The 23,857-nt window shown below is 44.9% G+C and overlaps 1 protein-coding gene and 1 long non-coding RNA gene across 4 annotated transcripts in view; one reads left to right on the top strand and one right to left on the bottom strand.

Annotated features, from left to right (window-relative positions):
• TRAPPC8 (trafficking protein particle complex subunit 8) overlaps window positions 1–13,758 on the bottom strand; it is a 121,490-nt gene extending 107,732 nt beyond the window's left edge. The window contains exons 1-3 of one of the 3 annotated variants that reach the window (XM_051852046.3): window positions 13,238–13,310; window positions 10,005–10,103; window positions 779–973 (exon numbers count right to left, since the gene is read on the bottom strand). In XM_051852046.3, the coding sequence (XP_051708006.1) occupies window positions 779–968 (190 nt within the window). In that variant the 5' untranslated portion in view covers window positions 969–973; window positions 10,005–10,103; window positions 13,238–13,310. Of the gene's footprint in view, window positions 1–778; window positions 974–10,004; window positions 10,104–13,237 lie in introns of all 3 variants that reach the window. The other 2 variants (XM_008261178.5, XM_002713489.6) reach the window with 2 other exon arrangements.
• Window positions 13,759–13,948: 190 nt separating this feature from the next.
• LOC149123757 (uncharacterized) lies at window positions 13,949–17,033 on the top strand. The gene is made up of 2 exons (XR_016214065.1): window positions 13,949–14,773; window positions 16,631–17,033. It is a non-coding gene; the product is annotated as an uncharacterized LOC149123757 (long non-coding RNA).
• Window positions 17,034–23,857: the final 6,824 nt, after the last annotated feature.

The raw sequence follows: 23,857 nt of genomic DNA, 5'->3' as shown, positions 1-23,857 counted from the left end.
TGCCTGCGGCGCTGGCACCCTGGGTTCTAGTCCCAGTTGGGGCACCAGGTGCTAGTCCAGGTTGGACTCTTCCAGTCCAGCTCTCTGCTGTGGCCCGGGAGGGCAGCGGAGGATGGCCCTAGTGCTTGGGTCTCTGCACCCAAATGGGAGACCAGGAGGAAGTACCTGGCTTCAGATTGGCACAGTGCCGGCCGTAGCGGCCATTAGGGGAGTGAACCAACAGAAGGAAGACATTTTTCTGTGTCTCTCTCTCTCACTGTCTAATTCCGCCTGGCAAAAAAAAAAAAAAAAAAAATCTACCCTATGGCCTTCAATATGCAAACATTTTTAACACTAGAAAAGAACCACATCAAATATTAACATGGAATTTCACCAGCAGTTTTGTTATGAGTACATTTACTATTCAAGTTAGATTAAGCACTGATAAAAGATTATATATTAACATATCTTATAAACATTTCAATTTAATACTAAGCAAAATAAAAATATAACAATGCTTTATATGAAATTATTTATGTGACGAAAGAATGTTGTTTTATATCTACTTTGAGTTCTTTCACTCAACAATTACTTATTAGGCATATATTAGAGATATTCCTTTAAATATTAGAATAAATTAATCAACCAAAGTTCCTGGGACTGTTTTTCACAATTGTCTTTCTAGGCTCTAGCACTCAGTAAGCACTTAAACACTTGTAGAATAATCTCCAAGTCACAGAATTACTTTTCCTAACAAAATAAAATTTCATAAGAAATAACAATACACCTTGTTACATACCACTGATGTTAAGGTCATAATCTCCTGCTGTAATCACATTAGCGACTAATCCTTCTGCAGGCTGACTGCCAGAAACAACATCATTCAAAAGCTTCCGAATGGCTCCAGGCTGAGGCGGTTGGGTGATAATGTTGCTTACTGTTATCTTCAAATTTTTAATTATGTGAAGCTGATTATTAGGATCTCTCATGTGAACTTAAAAAAAAAAAGAAAGAAAAAGCTTGAAATTAATTTTATACAGTGAACAATAACCCCAAATTGGGTTAACAGCTTACAAACAAAATGGATGCTCAAATCAGAAACCAGAAATTCCTAGTTGAACATTCTTCTAGAAATGTAAGTGGTTTTCAATGTTCCCTTAGATACCATAAGGGTTAGCTAAACAGTCTAATATTAATCATAAGATTTCTTCCTCTCCCACAATGCTACTGTTCGTAATTTCCTACTACAGGTTCTACCTTCTATGTTTGAAGTTCTCAAAAACCAATCACCTTCTCTAATTCTCACCTCACACTAAGGCTGCTCAAGGGTAGTGAAAGTATGTGATATCAATACTGGAAACAGTAAAGGGCAAATGCTGCTTTGGGCTTCCTTCTATTTTCTCCAGTCTTCTGCCTGCATTCTCAGCCTTTGTGTTATGATCATAAAAACGAATACCCACAGGGCCGGCGCTGTGGTGCAGTGGGTTAATGGCCTCGCCTGAAGCACCAGCATTCCATATGAGCACCGGTTCGAGACCCAGCTGCTCCACTTCCCATCCAGGTCTCTGCTATGGCCTGGGAAAGCAGTAGAAGATGGCCCAAGTCCTTGGGCCCCTGCACCCACGTGGGAGACCTGGAAGAGGCTCCTGGCTTTGGATCGGCACAGCTCCAGCCGTTGCGGCCAACTGGGGAGTGAACCAGCAGATGGAAGACTGATCTCTCTCTCTCTCTCTCTCTCTGCCTCTCCTCTCTCTGTGTAACTCTGATTTTCAAATAAATAAATCTTTTAAAAAAATGCCCAGGGCCAGTGTTATGGCATAGTGGGTAAAACTGCCACCTGCAACTCCAGCAAACCATATGGGCACGGGTTCAAGTCCCAGCTGCCCCACTTCTGATCCAGCTCCCTGCTAATGGCCTGGCAAAAGCAGAGAAGATGGCTCAAGTACTTGGGCCCCTGCACCCAAGTGGCAAACCCTTAAGAAGTTCCCCTGGGTATTGCAGCATCTGAGTGAGCCAGTAGATGGAAAATCTCCCTCTCTCCCTCTCCCTCCCTCCTTCTCCCTCTCTTCTTCTCTCTCTTTCTCAAATAAATAAATACATCTTTAAAAAATGCCTGCCCTGGTGCAGGATGTTGATAATGGGGGAAGCTGTGTGTGTGTAGGGACAGGGAATACATAAGAACTCTGTATTTTCTGCTCATTTGTGCCGGGAACCTATAATGATCCTAAAAATTAAAGTCTGGGGTGGGGTGGGGGGGACGGCATTGTGGTGTAGCAGGTAAAGCTGCCACCCGCAGTGCCACATCCCATATGGGCACTGGTTCAAGTCCCAGCTCTCCTTTCCCAATCCGGCTCTCTGCTGTGGCCTGGGAAAGCAGCAGAAGATGGCCCAAGTCCTTGGGCACCTACACCCACGTGGGAGACACAGAAGCTCCTGGCTCATCGGCGCAGCTTGGATCATTGTGGTCATTTGGGAGTGAATCAGCAGATGGAAGACCTCTCTCTCTGCCTCTCTGTAACTCTGCCTTTCAAATACATAAATAAATCTTTAAAAAAAAATAAAAATAAAGTCAAGGGCTGGCACTGTGGGTAAAGCCTCCACCTCCATCCTGCTTGCTCTACTTCCAATCCAGGCCCCTGCTAATGGCCTGAGAAAAGCCGCGGAAGTTGGACCAAGTGCTTGCGCCCCTAAACCTACATAGGAGACCGAGATAAAGCTCCTGATCCCTGGCTTTGGCCTGACTCAGTCCCGACCATTGCAGCCACTTGGGGAATGAACCAGGGGATGGAAGACTGACCTCCCCACCCCAGCCGTGTATCTCTAACTCTGACTTTCAAAATAAATAAATAAATAAATTTTTTTTAAAATTTTTATTTTATTTTTTTGACAGGCAGAGTGGATAGTGAGAGAGACAGAGAGAAAGGTCTTCCTTTGCCGTTGGTTCACCCTCCAATGGCTGCCGCGGCCGGCGTGCTGCAGCCGGCGCACCCCGCTGATCCGATGGCAGGAGGCAAGTGCTTCTCCTGGTCTCCCATGGGGTGCAGGGCCCAGGTACTTGGGCCATCCTCCACTGCACTCCCTGGCCACAGCAGAGGGCTGGCCTGGAAGAGGGGCAACCGGGACAGAATCCGGCGCCCCAACCGGAACTAGAACCTGGTGTGCTGGCGCCGCAAGGCAGAGGATTAGCCTAGTGAGCCGAGGCGCCGGCCATAAATAAATCTTTAAAAGTAAATAAAGTTAATCCCAGAGGGAAGGGCGATGATAAATAGAGGGTCCATACCCATATCCATAAAAACTGCAGTCTAAATATAGACTGGGCTCTCAGTTCTTTCCTGAGATGCCTACCTAGTCTATCAAGTGCACTCTCTTCTTCTTCTGGTTTTTTTTTTTTTTTTTTTTTTTTTTTTTTTGGACAGGTAGAGTGGACAGTGAGAGAGAGAGACAGGGAGAAAGGTCTTCCTTTACCACTGGTTCATCCTCCAATGGCTGCTGCGGCCGGCGCACTGCGCTGATCCGAAGCCAGGAGCCAGGTGCCTCTCCTGGTCTCCCATGCAGGTGCAGGGCCCAAGGACCTGAGCCATCCTCCACTGCACTCTGGGGCCACAGCAGAGAACTGGACTGGAAGAGGGACAACTGGGACAGAATCCCGACCGGGACTAGAACCCGGGGTGCTGGCTCCACAGGTGAAGGATCAGCCTATTGAGCAGCGGTGCCAGCCCAAGTACACTCTCTTCATTAAACTTGGCTAGCATGCTTACTGCTTAGAAATAATAATTATAATCAATGCCACATCCCTTCTCCCACTCCAATAGCTCCTGCCTCCACCTTTGCTAATGAAGTCTTTGCCCCAGTCTCTGAGATTTATAACCAGCAGTTCAGAGCATCAGCAAAGGAAACAGCTTGAGGCAATGGTAGCAAGAAGACAGAGCCCACAGACCACATTAGGAAATGTGAGCATAATCCAACAAGACGGTTAGTTTGGAAGCAGTTCATTACAATGAATAAGTCCCCAGCTTTTGGAGTCAGACCTTATTTAAATCCCAACCCACAACTTGTCAACTGGGTTATCTAGAACAACTTTTCTTAACTTTTGTGTACTTCAATTTCCTAAAATTTAATACATGATTAATAACTACTTCACAGGGTTATTTTAAGGCTTTAGGTAAGATACTGCTACACAGGATATATTAAGTATAAATCAGTGAGTACTGTGCCTGACAATAAGTGATGGAGGCCATATTAGTAGCAGGTGCATCATCTTTTTCAATTGTATCACAGGTCATTATATACAAGGAAATAACTTTATATAATGTGTTGGGGACCTACTCATGAAAAAAGTGCCATCCAGGGTGGGTATTTGGCATGGGGATTAAGATGCCGCTTGGGATGGCCCTGTCCCATATCAAAGCACCTGAAGTTTGAGTCCCAGCTCTACTCCCAAATCCAGCTTCCTGCTATTGCACATCCTAGGAGGAGGAGGTAAGTAGTGGGGTCCCCTGATTGAGTTCCTGGTTCCAGTCTTCACCTTGGTCCAGTCCTGGCTGTTGTGGCATTTAGGAAGTGAACCAACCAGATAGGAGATTTTTAATAATAAATTTTTAGTAATAAATTAAAAAATTTTTAAACTTCTTTTCCCCAGCAGAAAATGCCTTATACCAAACAACGGTCTTTTAATAAGCTAGCCTTTTTTTTTCAATTTATTTATTCATTTAAGAGGCAGAGAAAGGGGAGTGAGGCAGGATGAAGGGGGTTGAGGGGAGAGAAAAAGGAAGAGGGAGAATGCATGTGCACCTGTGCACATGAGTGCGCTCATCTACTGGTTTACTCCCTGAACGCTGTGCATGGGCTAGGGCTTGTCAAGCAGGGAACTCAAAATAGGTCTCCCTTCAGGTGGCAGGAACCCAATTACTTGAGTCAATTATCATTGCCTCTTTGTGTTTACACTGGCAGGAAGCTGGAATCAAGCACCAAAGCTGAGTATCAAACTCCAGGTACCCCAATGTAGGACACAAGGGCCTTAACCACTAGGCCAAAGGCCCATGCTGCCTATATTTTAAATATAGTTATATCTATAAAAAATTGTCTTTCTAAATTTTCTATGTGCTCTTTCTGTTAATTTCTAAATCTTAAAATACACAAGACTATATTTTTTAATAATGTATGTGGTACAAACATACACACTAGTCTTATAAATAACGTACAGAACGTATACATGCAATTCCATCCTTGTGGTTGCCTAAAATGAGGGATGGATGCAAATGGACAAAAAGGTGGAAAGAGGAGTTAATATGTCTAATGCTTCATTTCTTTTTAAAACAAAGAAAAAGATAAGCAAATATGACAGAGGGTTAATTTTTACTAGTTCTGGGTAGTGAGGGGCTGGATGTTTCTTGCATTCTTCTGTAATCATTATGCTTTCTAATCTTAAATACATACACACATGCAGGCCTCTTTCCATGGCCGCAGCGGCCATTTGGGGAGTGAACCAACAGAAGGAAGACCTTTCTCTGTCTCTCTCTCTAACTGCCTGTCCAAAAAAAAAAAAGAAAGAGTTACACAGAGAAGGGGGCGGGGAGAGACAGAGAGAGAAGGAGGGAGGGAGAGATCATCCATCTGCTGGTTCACTCCCCAATTGGCCAGAGCTGCACCAATCCGAAGCCAGGAGCCAGGAGATTCTTCCGGGTCTCCCATGAGGGTACAGGGACCCAAGGACTTGAGCCATCTTCTATTGCCTTCCCAGGCCATAGCAGAGAGGTGGATGGGAAGTAGAGCAGCCAGGACTCAAACCAGTACCCATACTGGATGCCGCACTGCCAACGGCGGCTTTAACCACAGCACCAGCCCCGCCAATTACCTTTTGATATTCATAAGTGTTAACACAAAATGATATTCCTGCAGTTTTGCACTATATTCACGGGGAGTTTATCAGTTATTAGATAATCCTATTGACAAATCCAGAAATGGATTAGGTATGGCAACCAACCTCTGAAATAGCCAAGGACCCCTATTTCCTGGTATTCATACTCTGCAGTCCTGCCCCATATTCCAGAGCTAACAAATTGAACACAGCAAAAGCAACAGTATTTTACTTCTGAGATTAAGTCTATGGCTTCCAACTTGGGTTCTCTCACTAATGACTCACTCTGAAAGAGGCTAACTGCCATGTGGTGCGGACATTCAAAACAGCCTATGGAGAGGTCCACGTGGCATAGAACAGAGATCTCAGGCTGACAGCCAGTAAGGAACTAACACTAGCCAACAACCATGATGAGCTTGGAAGCAGACCATCCAGCCCGATTCCCGTAGCCGCTCCTCATAGCTCTACTGAAACTTCAGGAGAGACCTGGGTGGCCAGAACCACCAGCCTAAGCCACCTCCAGATTCCTGAGAAACTGAGATAATAAAGCCTTCTGTTTTAAGGAACTAAGTTTTATTACAAAACAACAGATAGGTAACACACTAGCATATCACAAAACCAATCTAATAAAGAAAGCAAACCTAAGAATGATTAAGAGAAATACTTTTAAACACACACAAAAATCCAAAAGCCTTATTAAGGCTTAAGATTATAACATCACAAGAGGTAAATTTATATGCAACAGTTCATTTTCAAAATGAAACTCAGCTCTACTACTAACATTTTTTTTAAGTTACTAAAAAAATGTAATTTCTTGAGCACTATATTATTATTATTATTATTTTGACAGGCAGAGTTAGCAAGTGAGAGAGAGAGAGAGACAGAGAAAGTGGTTCATTCCCCAAATGGCCGCTACGGCAGGTGCGCTGCACCAATCTGAAGCCAGGAGCCAGGTGCTTCTTCCTGGTCTCCCATGCAGGTGCAGGGCCCAAGCACTTGGGCCATCCTCCACTGCCCTCCCTGGCTACAGCAGACAGCTGGACTGGAAGAGGAGCAACTGGGACAGAATCCGGTGCCCCAACCGGGACTAGAAACCAAGGTGCTGGCACCGCAGGCGGAGGATTAGCCTAGTGAGACACAGCGCCAGCTTGAGTACTATATTATTAAGTTACATCTCCCAGTGTGTTCTATGGAATACCCATTCCTCAAAATAGTTACTTCTGAAATCTTGATTCCACATTGAAATAAATTTGGAAAACAATAGATTACATTTTTAGATGTTCTCTGTGTAACAAGTCTTGCTAGAATCTTTAAAGTGTAAATGACACTGTAATTCTCCAACACTAAGCAAACATATGATCACAAAACTCTTTTTCAGGAAGCATAGTACACATCTGGTACTCTATAAAATGCATTTAGAAATATTAAATAATAATTTTTTTTTTGACAGGCAGAGTGGACAGTGAGAGAGACAGAGAGAAAGGTCTTCCTTTTGCCGTTGGTTCACCCTCCAATGGCCGCCGCGGCTGGTGCGCTGCGGCCGGTGCACCACGCTTATCCGATGGCAGGAACCAGGTACTTATCCTGGTCTCCCATGGGGTGCAGGGCCCAAGCACTTGGGCCATCCTCCACTGCACTCCCTGGCCACAGCAGAGAGCTGGCCTGGAAGAGGGGCAACCAGGACAGAATCCGGCGCCCCGACCGGGACTAGAACCTGGTGTGCCGGCGCCGCAAGGCGGAGGATTAACCTAGTGAGCCGCGGCGCCGGCCTAAATAATAATGTTTTTAAGCTTTCACCTAGCATAGCAACCTAAATAGCTAGGGAAAAAAATCATAAAATGTACAAAAATAATACAAATAATTATATCTAAATTTTGAAATGTGGACTTGAATTTTAATCATAGGTTGAAACTTGAAAACTCTAGATTACCTAGTTACATCAACATGGTAGTTTAAGATGAAATATCTCTAACAGAAATTTAAGAAAACTAAAGGCATTAAGTTCCTTCAAAGGTTCCTAATCTGCCAATTTTCCTAGTTCACTCAAAAACTGTTTAAGATTTACATAAAACTGCATTTTATTCTTACCCTTTTATAATCAATTTCAAGATACTAGTCATCCCTCAGTATCTGAGGGATTGGATCCAGACTCATTCAACTCCTCATCCAAAATCTGCAGATGCTCAAGTCTCTTATAGGAGTATGAAATGGCACAGTATTTGCTTATAACCTATGCATATCTTCTAGTATACGTTAGATCATCTCTATATTACTTATACTAATGAATACAAGGTAAGTGCTATGTAAAGAGCTGTTTTACTGTTTTGTTTAAGGAATAATGACAATGAAAAAAAGCCTGTACATGTTCAGTACAGATCCAATTTAATATTAAAATACTTTTAGTCTACAGTTCTGGGTGCAGAACTCAAAGATATGGAGGGCCAAATGTAATAATATGCTTTTTAAATATGAAAGCATGTATTTTCAAAAGTTAGTGTTTAAGTAGAGTGAAAACTTACAAAATGTCTGAACAATATATTGAAGTATTACTTAGAGTTATCAAAGCCATCACTAAGCAAACAATACAACTTAATTAACATTAACACCTCTACTTTTTGAAACAGATGGTCAGTGGAAATTCTTAAATATTAGGATCTCAAAACGTGTGAACAATAAGTTAGGTCTCAAACACATATCAAGTATCATCAAAATACATACAACAACCACTTGTAATATAAAAAAAAAATACTCTCAGGGCCAGCGCCATGGCTCACTTGGTTGATCCTCCGCTTGCAGCACCAGTAACCCAAATGGGTGCCGTGTTCTAGTCCCAGTTGCTCCTCTTCCAGCCCAGCTCTCTGCTGTGGCCCGGGAAGGCAGTGGAGGATGGCCCAAATGCTTGGGCCCCTGCACCCACACGGGAGACCAGGAAGAAGCACCAGGCACCTGGCTTCAGATTGGCACAGCACTGGCCATAGCAGCTATTTGGGGAGTGAACCAACGGAAGGAAGACCTTTCTCTCTCTCTCTCTCTCTCTCACTGCCAATGACTCTGTCAAATAAGTTAAAAAAAAAAAAAAAAAAAACTCTCAGGTTTTTAAATGCACCTAAGGTGAGGCCAACGTTGTAGCATAGTGGATAAAGTTGCCACCTGCATCCCATACAGGCGCCAGTTCGAGATCTGGCTGCTCCACTTCCGATCCAGCTCCCTGCTAATTTGCCTGGAAAAGCAGCAGCAGATGGCCCAAGTGCTTGGGGCCCTGTACCCACGTTAAAGACGCTGAAGCAGCTCTTGATTCCTAGCTTAGGCCTGGCCTTTGCAGTCATTTGGGGAGTGAACCAGGGATGGAAGATCTTTCTCTTCCTCTCTCTCTGTATAACCCTTGCAAATAAATAAATAAATCTTTTTCTAAAAATGAATCTAAGGAACTTAAAATAGCTATTTACTGCCTACTATATCAAGTCTAAACTCTTATTTTCAGGCCCTACACATAAATAGTACACAAATTTGTTCCACCAACCTTCTTCTGCATAGCTTTTAAAAAATGTATTTTTCCACAAAAACCCAAAAATCTTTTAACTTTTAAATATACATCAGCTCTTATCTCTCCTTATAAACCATACAGCTGACAAATCTCCAAAAATTTCTTGGCCTTGCTCAAGAATCTATGTCTCATACTTACCATTTGACATGAAATCCAAAATCTCCTTCCCAGAATTAACAGTTCTTCCTTATCTGGGTAACCTTGTCTTACCATTCTATATACCAGTAGGGATAACTTCTTCACTGTTCCTCAACCACTCAGTTAAAATTCACATATTTTGCCCACATCTTAACCTCATCCTCCTCCTCAAAAGGGAGATAGCCTCTTCCTTTCTAGTAACCCTCCCCCTATCCATTTCCTTAATATACAACTCATTATAATCTTTCCCTCCTTTCCAAGTCTGCAGAGGGGGATAGAAGTATACCAGTGATGCAGGCAGGCACTGCGGTACAGTGAGTTACACAGCCACTTGAGACTCCCACATCCTTTATCAAAGTGCCTGGAATCTAGCTCCACGGAGGGACTCTGCTTCCAATCCAGCTTCCTGCTAATGCACACTCTGGAAGGTAGCATATAATGGCTTAAGTACTGAGTCCCTGTCACCCATGAGGAAGACCTGCAGACCTGAATGGAGTTCCAGGCTCCTGGCTTCACACTGGTCCACTCCTGGCTGTTGCAGGCATTTGGGGAGTGAACCAGCACATGGAAGATCTCTCTCTCACCCTGCCTTTCAAAGAAACAAACAAAATTTAATTAATAAACATTAAAAACAGGAGTGTACTAATATTGAGCCTCAATCATTGCACTGTCCAATACAGAAGGAAAAGGGGACATGTGACTACTTAAAATGTGTTTAGTTAAATTGAGATATAATGTAAATATAAAATGCACACAAATGTAATGAAAAAGAATCTAAGGGACCAGGGCTGGTGCTGTGGCATAACAGTTTAACCTCTGCCTGCAGGGCTGGTTTGAGTCCCAGCTGCTCCACTTCTGATCCAGCTCCCTGCTAATGGCCTCAGAAAGCAGTCAAAGATGGCCCAAATGCTGGGGCCCCTGCACCCACGTGGGTGACCCAGAAAAAGCCCCTGGTTCCCAGCTTCGGATTGGCCCAGCTCCGCCACTGCGGCCATTTGGGAAGCGAATTGGGGATAGAAGACCTTCCTGCCTCTCCCTCTCTTCTGTCTGTAACTCTGCCTCTCAAAAAAATAGATAAATCTTTAAAAAAAAAAAAATGTAAGGGGCCAATACTGAACACCAGTTCAAGTCCTGTCTGCTCCATTTCTGATCCAGCTCCCTGCTAATACACCTGAGAAAGCAAGGGAAGATGGCCCATGGGATTGGGCCCCGTCACCCATACTGGAGAGCTGGATAGAGTTCCCGGCTCTTGGCTTTGGCTTAGCCAGCCCGGGTCACTGCAGTCATTTAAGAAAAGAGGATGGAGGACCTCTCTCTGACTCTCCCTCTCTCAGTAACTAAACCTTTCAAATAAATAAATCTTACAAAAAAATGTAAAATATCTCGGTAACTTTTATACAGACTACATACTGAAATGGTAACATTATAGAAATAACTGGGCTAAATAAAATGTATACTAAAACTAATTTCATCTGTTCCTTTTTATCTTTTTAATGTGGCCACCAGAAGCTTTCAATTATATATGTCACTCACATTATGTTACCATTGGCCAGTGTGGTAGCCTTCAGGGGTGGGTATTTGGCAAGGTGGTGAAGACACCACTTAGGACATCTGCATCCCGTATCAGAGTGCCTAGGTTTGAATCCTAGCTCCACTTCCAATTCTAGCTTCCTGCTAATGACCATTCTGGGAGGCAGCAGGTGATCGCTCAAGTACTTAGTCTCTGATACCCACAGGGGAGACTCACATTGACTTCCAGGCTCCAGGCTTTTTTTTTCCTCTTAAGGTTTATGAAGGCAGAATGACAGGGTTGGGGAGGTTAGGGCAGAGAAAAACAGACAGAATCTTGTACCAGTGGTTCACTACCCAAACAGCTGTGAAGCTAGGAACCAGGAACTCCATCCATGTGGGTGGCAGGGGCACAAGCACTTGGACCAACATCCACTTCTTTCTCGGGCCCATTAGCAGGGAATTGGATCAGAAGTGGAGCAGCTGCAACTCGAAGATAGACAGAAGATCTGAAATTCTTAGCATGGTAAAAACCTTGAGCCAGAGTTAGACAATTTGAGATACTGATGTCGGAGAAGCCTCCTTTAATCAAGATATCGTAAAACCAAGATAAAGCGCTGCATTTTCCTTGCCTACTTACTACTTCTGGCATAGAAAGAAATCCACACAACTGACATGAGAAATTCCTTTCATCCATATTTGCTTGTTCATAGGAGCAATATACAAAAATGGAAACTAGGAACGCAAGCCAGCTCAGGACTCCAAACAACGCCTAGACACTGGCTTCCGAATGTGCTCTGCCAGGAGGCGGACACCCGTGCAGAGGTGTCTTTCAAATAAATAATAAATAAAAATTCTAAATGAGAATAACATAGAATTTAATGAGACTCAAGAGAGGAAAACTACATAAAGCAGGGATCAGGTATTAATTATTTATTAATAAAGTTGGAAATAGTAAACTGGTTCTCAAGTGTTTCTGTCTGTTTTTAAGAATTTAAGTACAGGATAGAGGGGCAGTTTGTTTTTTTTTGTTGTTGTTGTTGACTTAATACAACACTGGAGGTGCTAAGGTCATGACTAAAGTACAGACGGCCGAATATCCAAGTTTTTTTGGACAGCTCCCTCTCTCCTTCATATGCAGCCAACCTGTAATGGAGCACTTCTCCCAAAAAACACCTGTGGCTTATAAATACAAGAATTTATAGTACAGCATTGTTTTTTAGTGAACATCATCAGAACCAAATAAACATCACAGCTGATTACTTGGCACAGATGTATTAAAGGGAAAGACAGCCGTCCTCCTTACTATTAACCCTCCACCTAGCCACTAATGCACAACTCCTTCCCTCCTTTGCCAGTCTGCAGAGGGGAAGTGGACGCACACCAAGGGCAGGCGTTGTGGTACAGCACAGGAGAGCATTCATTTTAGAGACCTGAACAAAGAACTTTACATGCACTTGCAAAGCACTGATTCTACCATTACCTGTTGTACTCTTGGAATAATAAAATGACAAGCATGGTTTAACCAATAGCATTTTCCTTAACAAAGAGCCTAAAGCTGGAGAAAACAGGCAATTCCTCAACAGGATACATTTCTCTCCCTAGTTAAGTTTCCATTTGAAAAACCAAATTTTAGGATTTTCCTTTCCCCGTAACCTAGATTAACTCCAAATACCCTGAGTAACCGCGACCTTTGATTCCCTGGGAGGTTAAGCCAAATACTGTACACCTAAGAAAATGTTTTTAAGTGCTCAAAGAAAAAATGAAACAGCTCAACAGTTCGGACTGAGAGAAGTCCCAATGCAAGAATGAAATACTCAAGACCTAAACAAAGAGTTCAGCTGAACACCACGGGGGAATGACAAGTCTTCCCCTCCTCTTAGTCCCCGTCGGCCTAAGAGGCCACATCCTCTCCCTATGAGCCTTGCAACTGCCCGATTCCTCCACTCGGCCCTCGAGAACAGTATCGACGCCCTTCTCGAGAGCTCTCTTTATTTTTATACTAATTACGGAACTGCCGGCACCGTCCGAGGGAAGAGCTGTTCAGAGAAACCGGAGGCTGGGTCGGAGCTGTCTTGACAACCTGCCTCCAGCGCCCTCCACCCGCTCCGGGACGTAAACACGGCGCGTCTCGCCCTGCGCGCCCCGGACTTCCTCCTCTCGGTCGAGGCTTTGCCGGAGCCCAGCGAAAACGCCGGCCGACCACGTACCCTCGGAAGTGAGACGCGAGAAAGGCTTCAGCAGCTCCGCGAAGCTCAGGTGATTGAGACGAGTGAGCCGCTCGGCTTCGTCGCTGCACAGCGCGGCGACACAGGGCACGAAGGAGTCCGGGATCAGCTCCTGCACTGATTGAACACACTGGGCCATCGCCGCGGCAGACGCGGCGGTGCCACCCGCGCTCCGGCCCTCCCGCAACAGCTGAGCCGGCGGCTGCCGCAGCTACCGCCGCCGCCGCCCGGCGGCCTAGCCCGGCCGGGCGGGGCCCCGCACTGGAGCCTGGAGACGAGTAGAAGGAACAGACGCCGCAGCCTCGGCTCCCGGGGACGCAACACTGATCCCCTCCCCGTCACCGCCGCTCCTCAGCGCTCGCCCCGGCGTCCTCGCATTCCACTCAGATAGGTGGAGTCACCCACAACGTCCACTGCTCCTCTGGACAGCAAATCCTTGGTCACTGCCCGACCGGAACCGCCATGATAAGACCGATCCCTGACCCACCGGCAGTACTACTCCCGGCAGCCTCCGCGCCCACCCCTCACGTGACGGTCGGAGAGGCGGTAGGGGCGGGGTAAAGAGCAGGGGAGAGAAGGGCGGAGAGCGACGGAGGCCGGTAGGGAGGCTGGAACCGGAAGTGGTGTGCGGTGGCCCCCATCTACGGGGAGGGACCGTGGGCGTGGTCGTGGGCGTGGCCGCGTGTGTTGGGCGGGGCGGGGCGAGGAAGAACCGCCACTCTAGGCCGTGTTCTTACACCTGTGAGCGGTCTGGTGGGCTTTCCTGCGGCCGTTCATGGTCAGGGCTGTTTCTGTGATTACTCTTCCGAGTAGACCTGCCCTATTTGGCGCCCTTAAGGCTCTGCCTAGCTGCAGTGAGTCTACGGTGGCTGCTAGCGCCGCTCCCTGAGGTCTCTCTCTACGCTGTCCGACTCTAAAGGGCACCTGCTGAGGTGTGCAGCCCGCCAGGTGCCCTGGAGGAGGTGGTTTCTCTGGAGCCGCCCGGCACTAGTCGTGTATTCTCTGCCACACACGTGGACTCAACCCACGGCAGGAAAGTGTGCCGAGACGGGCACTGCAGAGAACGGGCGTGTCAGGGAAAGCTCGCGCACTGCTGCAACCTAGGTCGGTCGCAGGGGAGGGGTATGCCCGCGAGAGGCTGCGTTGCGGGTCCGCCGCTTCTTCCTTCTTACCCTCCGCCGCTTCTTCCTTCTTACCCTCCGCGTGAGTGTCCGCCTCCTGGCTGAGCACATTCGGAAGCCAGTGTCTAGGCATTGTTTGGAGTCCTGAGCTGGCTTGCGTTCCTAGTTTCCGTTTTTATATATTGCTCCTATGAACAAGCAAACATGGAGGAAAGGAATTTCTCGTGTCGGTTGTGTGGATTTCTTTCTATGCCAAAAGTAGTAGGCAAGGAAAGTGCAGCGCTTTATCTTGGTTTTACGATATCTTGATTAAAGAAGGCTTCTCCAACATCAGTATCTCAAATTGTCCAACTCTGGGACGAGGTTTTTACCATGTCAAGAATTTCAGACGGGAGAGGTAAGCCTTTCTCCTATAAATTAAGAAACGGGAGGTAAAGGACAATAGGGTCCCTTGGCCACACAGATCCTTTTGAAGAGTTGCGGAGTATAAGAGGAACGCCTAGAAATACACTTGCTTGCCTCTCTGCACCTGAGCACCTCTTAGAAAGTATCTTGTTCACAATAACCTATTATGTATTTTATGAAGATCTGGCAGACGGGTGCTTGAAGGCTGCAAACAAAGAAATGATAGGGGAATGGAAATGGCAATTACTGTGATTCAGTTAGTATAAGCTGGGTAGATACTTGAAATAGCATAAATATGTAAGATTATTACATGTTTAAAAAGTATGAAACCCTTGTAGAACTTAAAAAATTAATGGAAATTCGTTTTTGAAAAATTCTTCTCATAAACCCAGAGGTACACATAAATCCTTTTGGAATGGTTAGACTTTATGAGACTCTCACATAACTGAGTATGACTGAAGTCATAAGATACATTGAGGAGTAGAGGGAGAGGGCTCCTAAATGCAAACTTACTACTTTAGTACTCAAAAGTTAAAAAGGCAATTTATATAGTGAGCATTGTGATGCAGCAGGTTAAGCTACCACTTGGGACATCAACATCCTGTTTTGAGTGCCTAGGTTCAAGTCCCACTTCCACTTCCTATCCAGTTTCCTGCTAGCTCAAACCCTGTGAGGCAGCCAGATGATGGCTCAAGTACCTGGGTCCCTGCCAGGCACCTGTGAGACCCAGATGGAGTTTCTGGCTCCTGGTTCCAGCCCTGGCTGTTGCAGGTATTTGAAGGAGTGAACCCACAGATGGAAGATATCCACCTTCCCCTTATTGCTCTGCCTTTCAAACAAATAAATAAACATTTTTAATGGCAATTTATACTGAGTAAAAACTACCTGTATTTTACTTTGAGAAGAGTTTCAAGGGTAATTTAGCCTATGTAGATTTTTTCTATTTTAATATGTAACTCACATACCATAATATTCACTTCTTTAAATACATTTAAGTGGAGTGGGCATTGTGGTGCAGTGGGTTAAGCCACCACTTGGAATACCTGCATCCTTTATCAGAGCATCAGTTCAAGGTCTGGCTGTTCTGTTTCCAATCCAGCTTCCTGCTAATACACCTGGGAAAGTAGCAAATGATAGTGTAGCACTCCTATTCCTTCCACCCACGTGGGAGACCTGGATGGAGTTCCAGGCCCCTGGCTCCAGCCTGGTGCAGCCACATCTGTTGCAGGCATAGAGGGAGTGAACCAGCTTATGGAAGATTTCTCTCCCTTTCTCTCCTTCTCTCTCCCTGTCAATATGCCTCTCAAATAAATAAGTAAATCTTTACAAAAAAAAATACTTATAAGCTGGATTGGAAGCAGAGTAGCTAGAATTTGAACCTGGGATGTAAGCATCACAAACAGTAGCTTTAATGGCTGTGCCACAGCAGCAGTCTGTTTTTGTTTTTCTTTTTTAAAGATTTTATTAATTTGAAACACAGTTACAGAAAGAGATAGAACAGAGAGATGTCTTCCATCTGCTGGTTCACTCCCCAGATGGCAGCAATGGCTGGAGCTGAGCCCATCTGAGGCAAGGAGCCAGGAGCTTCTTCTGGGGTTCCCACGTGGGTGCAGGGGCCTAAGAACTTGGGCCATCTTCTACTGCTTTCCCAGGTGCATTAGCAGGGAGCTGGATGAGAGGTGGAGCAGCCAGGACTAGAACTAGTGCCCATATAGGATGCTGCCGCTATAGGCCAGGGCTTTAACCCACTGCACCATAGCACTGGCCCCCAGCAGTCTGTTTTAATTTGACTGGAAATGTCTTTATTTTGTCCTTATTCTTTTTTTTTTTTTTTTTTTTTTTTTGACAGGCAGAGTGGACAGTGAGAGAGAGAGACAGAGAGAAAGGTCTTCCTTTTGCCGTTGGTTCACCCTCCAATGGCCGCTGCGGCGCTGTGGCCGGCACACCGCGCTGATCCAAAGCCAGGAGCCAGGTGCTTCTCCTGGTCTCCCATGCAGGTGCAGGTCCTCCACTGCACTCCCAGGCCACAGCAGAGAGCTGGACTGGAAGAGGAACAACCGGGACGGAATCCAGCGCCCCGACTGGGACTAGAACCTGGTGTGCCGGTGCCACAGGAGGAGTAGCCTATTGAGCCGCAGCGCCGGCCAGTCCTTATTCTTAATTGATAGTTTTATTGCGCATATAACTCAAAACTGACAAATATTTTTTCACAATCATTTGATGATATGCATTTATTTAAAAATAAATACAAATATAAAATTCTGTGATTTTTGACATGTTCAGGAAAGTTGTGCAACCATTAATATTATCAAATTCCAGAACATTTTTGTCACCCAAAAAGCAAGCCAGTACCCATTTTCAGGCACTCTGCATCCACCATTCTATCCAGCCACCGGGAATCACAGATTTATCTATTCCAGCCTTGCAAATACACAGACACCTGTAGTATGTAGTCTTTGTGTCTGGTTTCTCTCACTTAGCAAAAGGTTTCAAAGTTCATCCATGCTGTATGTGACTCAGTACCCCATTCCTGAGCTTATCTTATGTACTGATGATCTCATGTAATAGATCCACAAATAGTGTTTCCAATGAGAAACTTTACTCTTCAAATCTTTCCTACATTGTCCTGATCTTTCTCTTGGCAAGAGACAGTTTGAAATGCCAAAACACCAAGGAGATGAGATTTACAGTGGCCATAATAGCAAGCCTTTTTAGTCAGAATTGTTTCAACATCAAGACAAAACAAAAAAATTAAACTTATACCAACTTCAGCAAAGAAGGGAATTTAATAGCTCATGCAACGGCATGAAAAGGTGACATAAAGCTCATAGGAAAAAAGGAAGAGCTACAAGAATAAGGGGTTCAGGGAGCAAATCCTAGGACTCTGCACCAGCAAGACTCTTTCCTTCTATCTCTCATCTCAGACAGAATAATTCTGTTTGGCTTCATTCTTCAAGAAGCCTCTCTCCACATGGTAGAGTCTGTGCGCGTGCTCAGGTCATATCCACTCATATTAACAAAGCGGGCAGAAATGGAATTCTTTGTTCCCAGCATCAGTATATTAATCCCAGGGAATGGCTCTCATTTGACCTGCTTGAATCAAATGCCTTTCCCTGAGCCTATTAATTTCTCAGGGGAAGGGGAAACATTATTGGCCAGATATGGAGTTGCATTTCAATACTGGCAAGCAGGAATATAGGATCTATAACTAGGAAATGGAAATGGGAGTGTGCATTGTGGCACAATGTCATTGGGACATTCGAGTCCTCCCTTGGGTTCCAATCCAGCTTCCTGCTGATACTCACGGTGAAAGCCAACAGATAATTGCTCTTAGAATTGAGTCCCTGCCACCCACGTAGAAGACCTGGATGGAGTTTCTGGCTCTTGTCTTTGACCTAGATCAGGCCTGGCTGTCATGGCATTAGGGGAGGGAACCAGTAGATGGAAGATCTCTTCTTGTTTCTCTCTGTTGTTGTGTCTCTCTCTGGTTTTCAAATAAATACACAAACAAACATGAACCTTTTTAAAAGAAAGAAAATAGAGTCAGGATAGTTTACTAGACACAAAGAATACCCATCATACATTACAAACTACTCAGTGGCTCTGTGGAAGCCACATGCAAACTTCTTCCCATATGATTCTAGGAATGCCTGTACTCTGTAACTACCCTTCTTTAAACTGAAAATAGGCTCTTCTTCTATCCAAAGGTGGACAAGCAAAAATCATCCACATCCAGTCGCAGACCCCGTTCCAAACCCGGGGATCTCTGGGTGATACATGCTTTTCTTGGTCAGATCTGGATGTGGCTCTCCATGGTCTCTTTACCAATGGCAAATTTTCAATGAAAAACCCAGTCAACAGTGAAAGAATATAGGAAAATCTCACTTCCATTTTTTAAAAGGAGGAACTGTTTTCAAGGTACTTCCAAAAGCTCATGGAAATTCATTTTAAAAAAACTATGCATGGATTTCAAACTTTTTGGAATTTAAATGAACATATTCCACTTTTCTGTGAAACCTTTTTTTGAAAGGTCCTCATGCAGTAGTCACTGGACAAGAACAGCAAAAGCACACATGCTTTCCAGTAAATGGAATGAATTCAGTGGCTGATCAAACTGATGTGCCCCTGTTCCTGCCTGCTGGGAGGATATTCCCTGCTCAGTATCCTTCAAGGCCATTCCAGAGAGAGATGAGAACAGTAGGGAAAGAATAACCTCTCAAGGCCTGTGCTTACTTGTTGTTTCCAACACTGTAAGGATCTGGGGATCATCTGAGGATTTTCTGGGATGATAGGGCACACAATTAGTGAGGAACATCTGTCTTTCCAGCATGTTGGTCTACCATCTTCTAACTTGTCCTCAGCTACAGGAGTACAGCTGTCGCTGCCACATCCACTTTCTAGCCTGCAGGAATAAGGAAAACAGAATGGGAAAGCAAGTCTGCTGGTTTAAAGTGAGTTACAGAAATGCCATTCAATGATTCCACTTACAATTTCATCAGTGACTCTCATCGTCATGCCTCTTCCAAAAAAGGCTAATAACCATAGGCTCCAGGTTTCTGTTGTGAAGTGAGGAAGAGGAGAATGAGTATGGGATACCAGTTCGGGGTCTCCTCTACAATGTATTAGGAGGTATTTGCATGGGGCCTAGGATATCCTTCTTCTCTGTTTTTCTGAAGCCTCTAGTCTCTGCATGTCCTTGCATCACAAGCCTTTGGACAATTTCACTATGTCCAGCAGAAGAGAGGGGCTGTGACTGTCCAGACCTGGTGGTGTGCCCACCCTCAAGACCAAGAGGACAGCATCTGTCACTCAAAGAGAAGAAGCCTAACGGACAAACCAAGAACACAATAATTAGTAACCTATTTTCCCAGTAGTGAAGATGAGACCCAACTTTCTTCTCTCTCCCAGTGGAAGAATCTCATGAAATGTATGCTATGCCAGTGGGCTTATATAAAGGTACTTCCAAAAGCTTGTGGAAAAATATAACTAAAAGCGTGAGTTTATTTTGTTGGTAAATTTTTTTCCACGTGTGAAAAATGTGTACAATGATAAAACTACACATGGGCCGGCGCCGTGGCTCACTAGGTTAATCCTCCACCTGTGGCGCCGGCATCCCATATGGGTGCCGGGTTCTAGTCCCAGTTGCTCCTCTTCCAGTCCAGCTCTCTACTGTAGCCCAGGAGGGCAGTGAAGGATGGCCCAAGTGCTTGGGGGCCTGCACCCGCATGGGAGACCAGGAGGAGACATCTGGATCCTGGCTTCAGATCAGCGTAGCTCTGGCCGTAGCAACCATTTGGGGGGTGAACCAACGGAAGAAAGACCTTTCTCTCTATCTCTCTCTCTCACTGTCTGGTTCTATCTGTGAAAGAAAGAAAGAGAGAAAGAGAGAAAGAGAGAGAAGAAAGAAAGAAAGAAAGAAAGAAAGAAAGAAAGAAAGAAAGAAAGAAAGAAAGAAAGAAAGAAAGAGAAGAAAGAAGGAAGGAAGGAAGGAAGGAAGGAAGGAAGGAAGGAAGGAAGGAACTACACATGGATACTAGAATCATTTTAGGTTCTATCTGTGAAAGAAAGAAAGAAAGAAAGAAAGAGAAAGAAAGAAAGAAAGAAAGAAAGAAAGAAAGAAAGAAAGAAAGAAAGAAAGAAAGAAAGAAAGAAAGAGAAAGAAAGAGAGAAAGAAAGAGAGAAAGAAAGAGAGAAAGAAAGAGAGAAAGAAAGAGAGAAAGACACATGGATACTAGAATCATTTTAGGGAGCACCAAAATAAATTCATGCTTTTAACCCAGATTTTCCACGAAGTAATTTGTATTTTGATGCATCATGCTATCAAACATTCATGGATTCTTTATTTTGTATGTATGATATTGTCGGTCTCTTATAGCTGGTATGACTATGTTTTAAGAGCATGGACACTGCAATCATGGACGCTTGGATTCAAAAGCAGCTCCACCACTTGTGAATAAAAATATCACCATTTTTGTTTTGTTTTTTTGTTTTTTGACAGGCAGAGTGGACAGAGAGAGAGAGAGAGAGACAGAGAGAAAGGTCTTCCTTTGCCGTTGGTTCACCCTCCAATGGCCACTGCGGCTGGCGCATCGTGCTGATCCGATGGCAGGAGCCAGGTACTTCTCCTGGTCTCCCATGGGGTGCAGGGCCCAAGCACCTGGGCCATCCTCCACTGCACTCCATGGCCACAGCAGAGAGCTGGTCTGGAAGAGGGGCAACCGGGACAGAATCCGGCGCCCCGACCGGGACTAGAACCCGGTGTGCCGGCACCGCAAGGCGGAGGATTAGCCTAGTGAGCCACGGTGCCGGCCTATATCACCATTTTTGATCACCACAGTGATCAGCACAGTGCTTTATCTCCGTTATCTACTACTTCTGCCTGTCTCACAAATCCCAAGAAGCGTGTGTAGGGATTGGAGTCCCTAGCTTGCTAAATGCCAGTTTTGCTTGCTTGCCTGCCTGCTGTATAGGTCTCATCTTGGGCCTTGAAGGAGGCAAACCGGGTCCTTGAGAACAAAGAAAGTAACCTCCCCTGGAATTTATGACCTCCTGCTCCCCACCAGCTCCCCTGGAATTTATGGCCCAATGCTTCCCACCAGTGCCTCCCTGTGCCATCCCCTTTGTGTGGCCTTCCCGCCACATAACGTATATAGCCTATACGTTTAAATGAACCAGTGAACATGTTAGGTCCCAATACCTTGGCATATAGAGAGTAAGAAGGTAACCTACGTAGGAGATGACCTGCACCCTTGTAAGTGTGAGGCTATAAAAACCTCTCTTATGCAAATGAGAGGGCCATTTGCCTGTGCACTGCTAAAGGGCTGTGTGCGGGTAGGGGGTCCCAGCCGGCTGGTAACAAATAAACCTCTGCTTTTGCATCCGCGACTGTGCCTTGTGCGTTGATTGGGAAATTCGCACACAGCATGTACATGTCACCAACTTTCCAGAAGCAAAAGTGGAAACCCAGAGCAATTAATTAATTTGCCCTAAGATAGCACTGAAACCAGAAGCAGGACTCAGTTTGATCCCAGAGTCTTCATCATAAGGATAAATTGGTTTTCCATTTAAGTTTCAATATTTTCAAAGCACCTACAGAAATTTTAGCTTGTAATAGTATATAACTCTTTAGCAAAATATCTGTGACTTGACAAATTGTTTATCTTTCCTGAGCATCATAGTATTTAAGCTTAGAAGGTTGGGACTAGGAGCTTGTGTTGTGGCATAGTAGGTTAAGCCTCTGCCTATGACACCAGCAGTCCTGGCTGCTCGGCTTCCTATCCAGCTCCCTGCTAAAACGCCTGGGATAGCAACAGAGGATGGCCTAAGTGCTTGGGCCCCTGCATCCATGTGGGAGACCTGGGTGATGCTCCTGGCTCCTTCTGCCTGGCTCAGCCCTGGCCGATGCAGCCATTTGGGGAGTGAACCAGCAGATAGAAGATTCTCTCTCTCTCTGTAACTCAGCCTTTCAAATAAATAAAAAATAAAAATCCAGAGAGAGAAGCCAGCGCCGCAGCTCACTAGGCTAATCCTCTGCCTTGTGGCGCCGGCACACCGAGTTCTAGTCCCGGTCGGGGCGCCGGATTCTGTCCCGCTTGCCCCTCTTCCAGGCCAGCTCTCTGCTGTGGCCAGGGAGTGCAGTGGAGGATGGCCCAAGTGCTTGGGCCCTGCACCCCATGGGAGACCAGGAGAAGTACCTGGCTCCTGCCATCGGATCAGCGCAGTGTGCCGGCCATAGCGCGCCGGCTGCGGCGGCCATTGGAGGGTGAACCAACGGCAAAGGAAGACCTTTCTCTCTGTCTCTCTCTCTCACTGTCTACTCTGCCTGTCAAAACAAAAAAATAATAATAAAGATAAATAAAAATAAAAAAATCCAGAGAGAGAGAGAGAGAGAACAGGAAGTTGGGACCAGAATATTTCATGTATTTAGAATGTGAAGATTGGAGCCTATCACGCTCCACTATGATTAAATTTCACTTATTTCACCAGCAGATGGTGCTATGGAGTACAAGTTTTAAAAACAGTTCTACTTTGAGAGTACATAGTCCCACAGAAAAGAAACTTACCTATAAGTCAAAGCATTAGAGGTTGGGGGGTGCCCTGAACATATTTGTAACTTAGGAGTTCATTAAGCCAGAGGTTTTATGTTATATTACTTTAAAAATACTAAAAAGAAAATTTAAATGCATAATCCATATGTTGGCCCACATTTTTTTTTATTTTATAAACTGTGCTGCATGTTCTAAGAAGGACTATTAGCATTAAAATTCTTACTAAAAATATGTATTCATTATGATGAATCATAACTGCAAACTTGCACCCCTAACGCCCTTTATTTTATACTTAAAATAAATATTTAAGTTCTGGGGCCAGCGCTGTGGTGCAGCCGGTTAACGCCCTAGCCTGAAGCGCCGCCATCCCACATGGGCGCTGGGTCTAGTCCCAGCTGCGCCTCTCCTGATCCAGTACTCTGCTATGGCCTGGGAAAGCAGTAGAAGATGGCCCAAGTCCTTGGGCCCCTGCACCCGCATGGGAGACCCGGAAGAAGCTCCTGGCTCCTGGCTCCTGGCTTCAGATTGGTGCAGCTCCAGCTGTTGCAGCCAGTTGGAGAGTGAACCAACAGATGGAAGACTCTCTCTGCCTCTCCTCTCTCTGTGTAACTCTGACTTTCAAGTAAATAAATAAATCTTTAAAAATAAATAAATAATAAAATAAAAATATTTAAGTTCTGTATAAACTTCCTCCAATTTAATCTGCAGCAAAGAAAGGTCTTCTAAAATTATTTTCCTACTTTATGCTTCTTACATAGAAATAATATTGGGACTTAATTTTAAATTATGTAAGACTACTGTATTTGGATATGAAAAACATAGATATAGAGGGAAGAAAAGAATCTAGAACATCTCAGCTCTAAACAATTAACCTTTATAACTGCTATACTTTTTTTTTTATTTGAGAGGTAGAGTTATTGACAGTGAGAAAGAAACATAGAGAAAGGTCTTCCTTCCATTGGTTCACTCCCCAAATGGCCACTACAGCTGGTGCTGCGCCGATCCAAAGCCAGGAGCCAGGTGCTTCC

The sequence above is a fragment of the Oryctolagus cuniculus genome, chromosome 10 (genome assembly GCF_051225735.1).
Source record: "Oryctolagus cuniculus isolate XC-2025 breed Fujian yellow rabbit chromosome 10, ASM5122573v1, whole genome shotgun sequence".
Lineage (NCBI taxonomy): Eukaryota > Metazoa > Chordata > Mammalia > Lagomorpha > Leporidae > Oryctolagus > Oryctolagus cuniculus.
The sequence above is the reverse complement of the archived record's forward strand: the minus strand, read 5'-3'. Positions and strand labels throughout refer to the sequence as shown.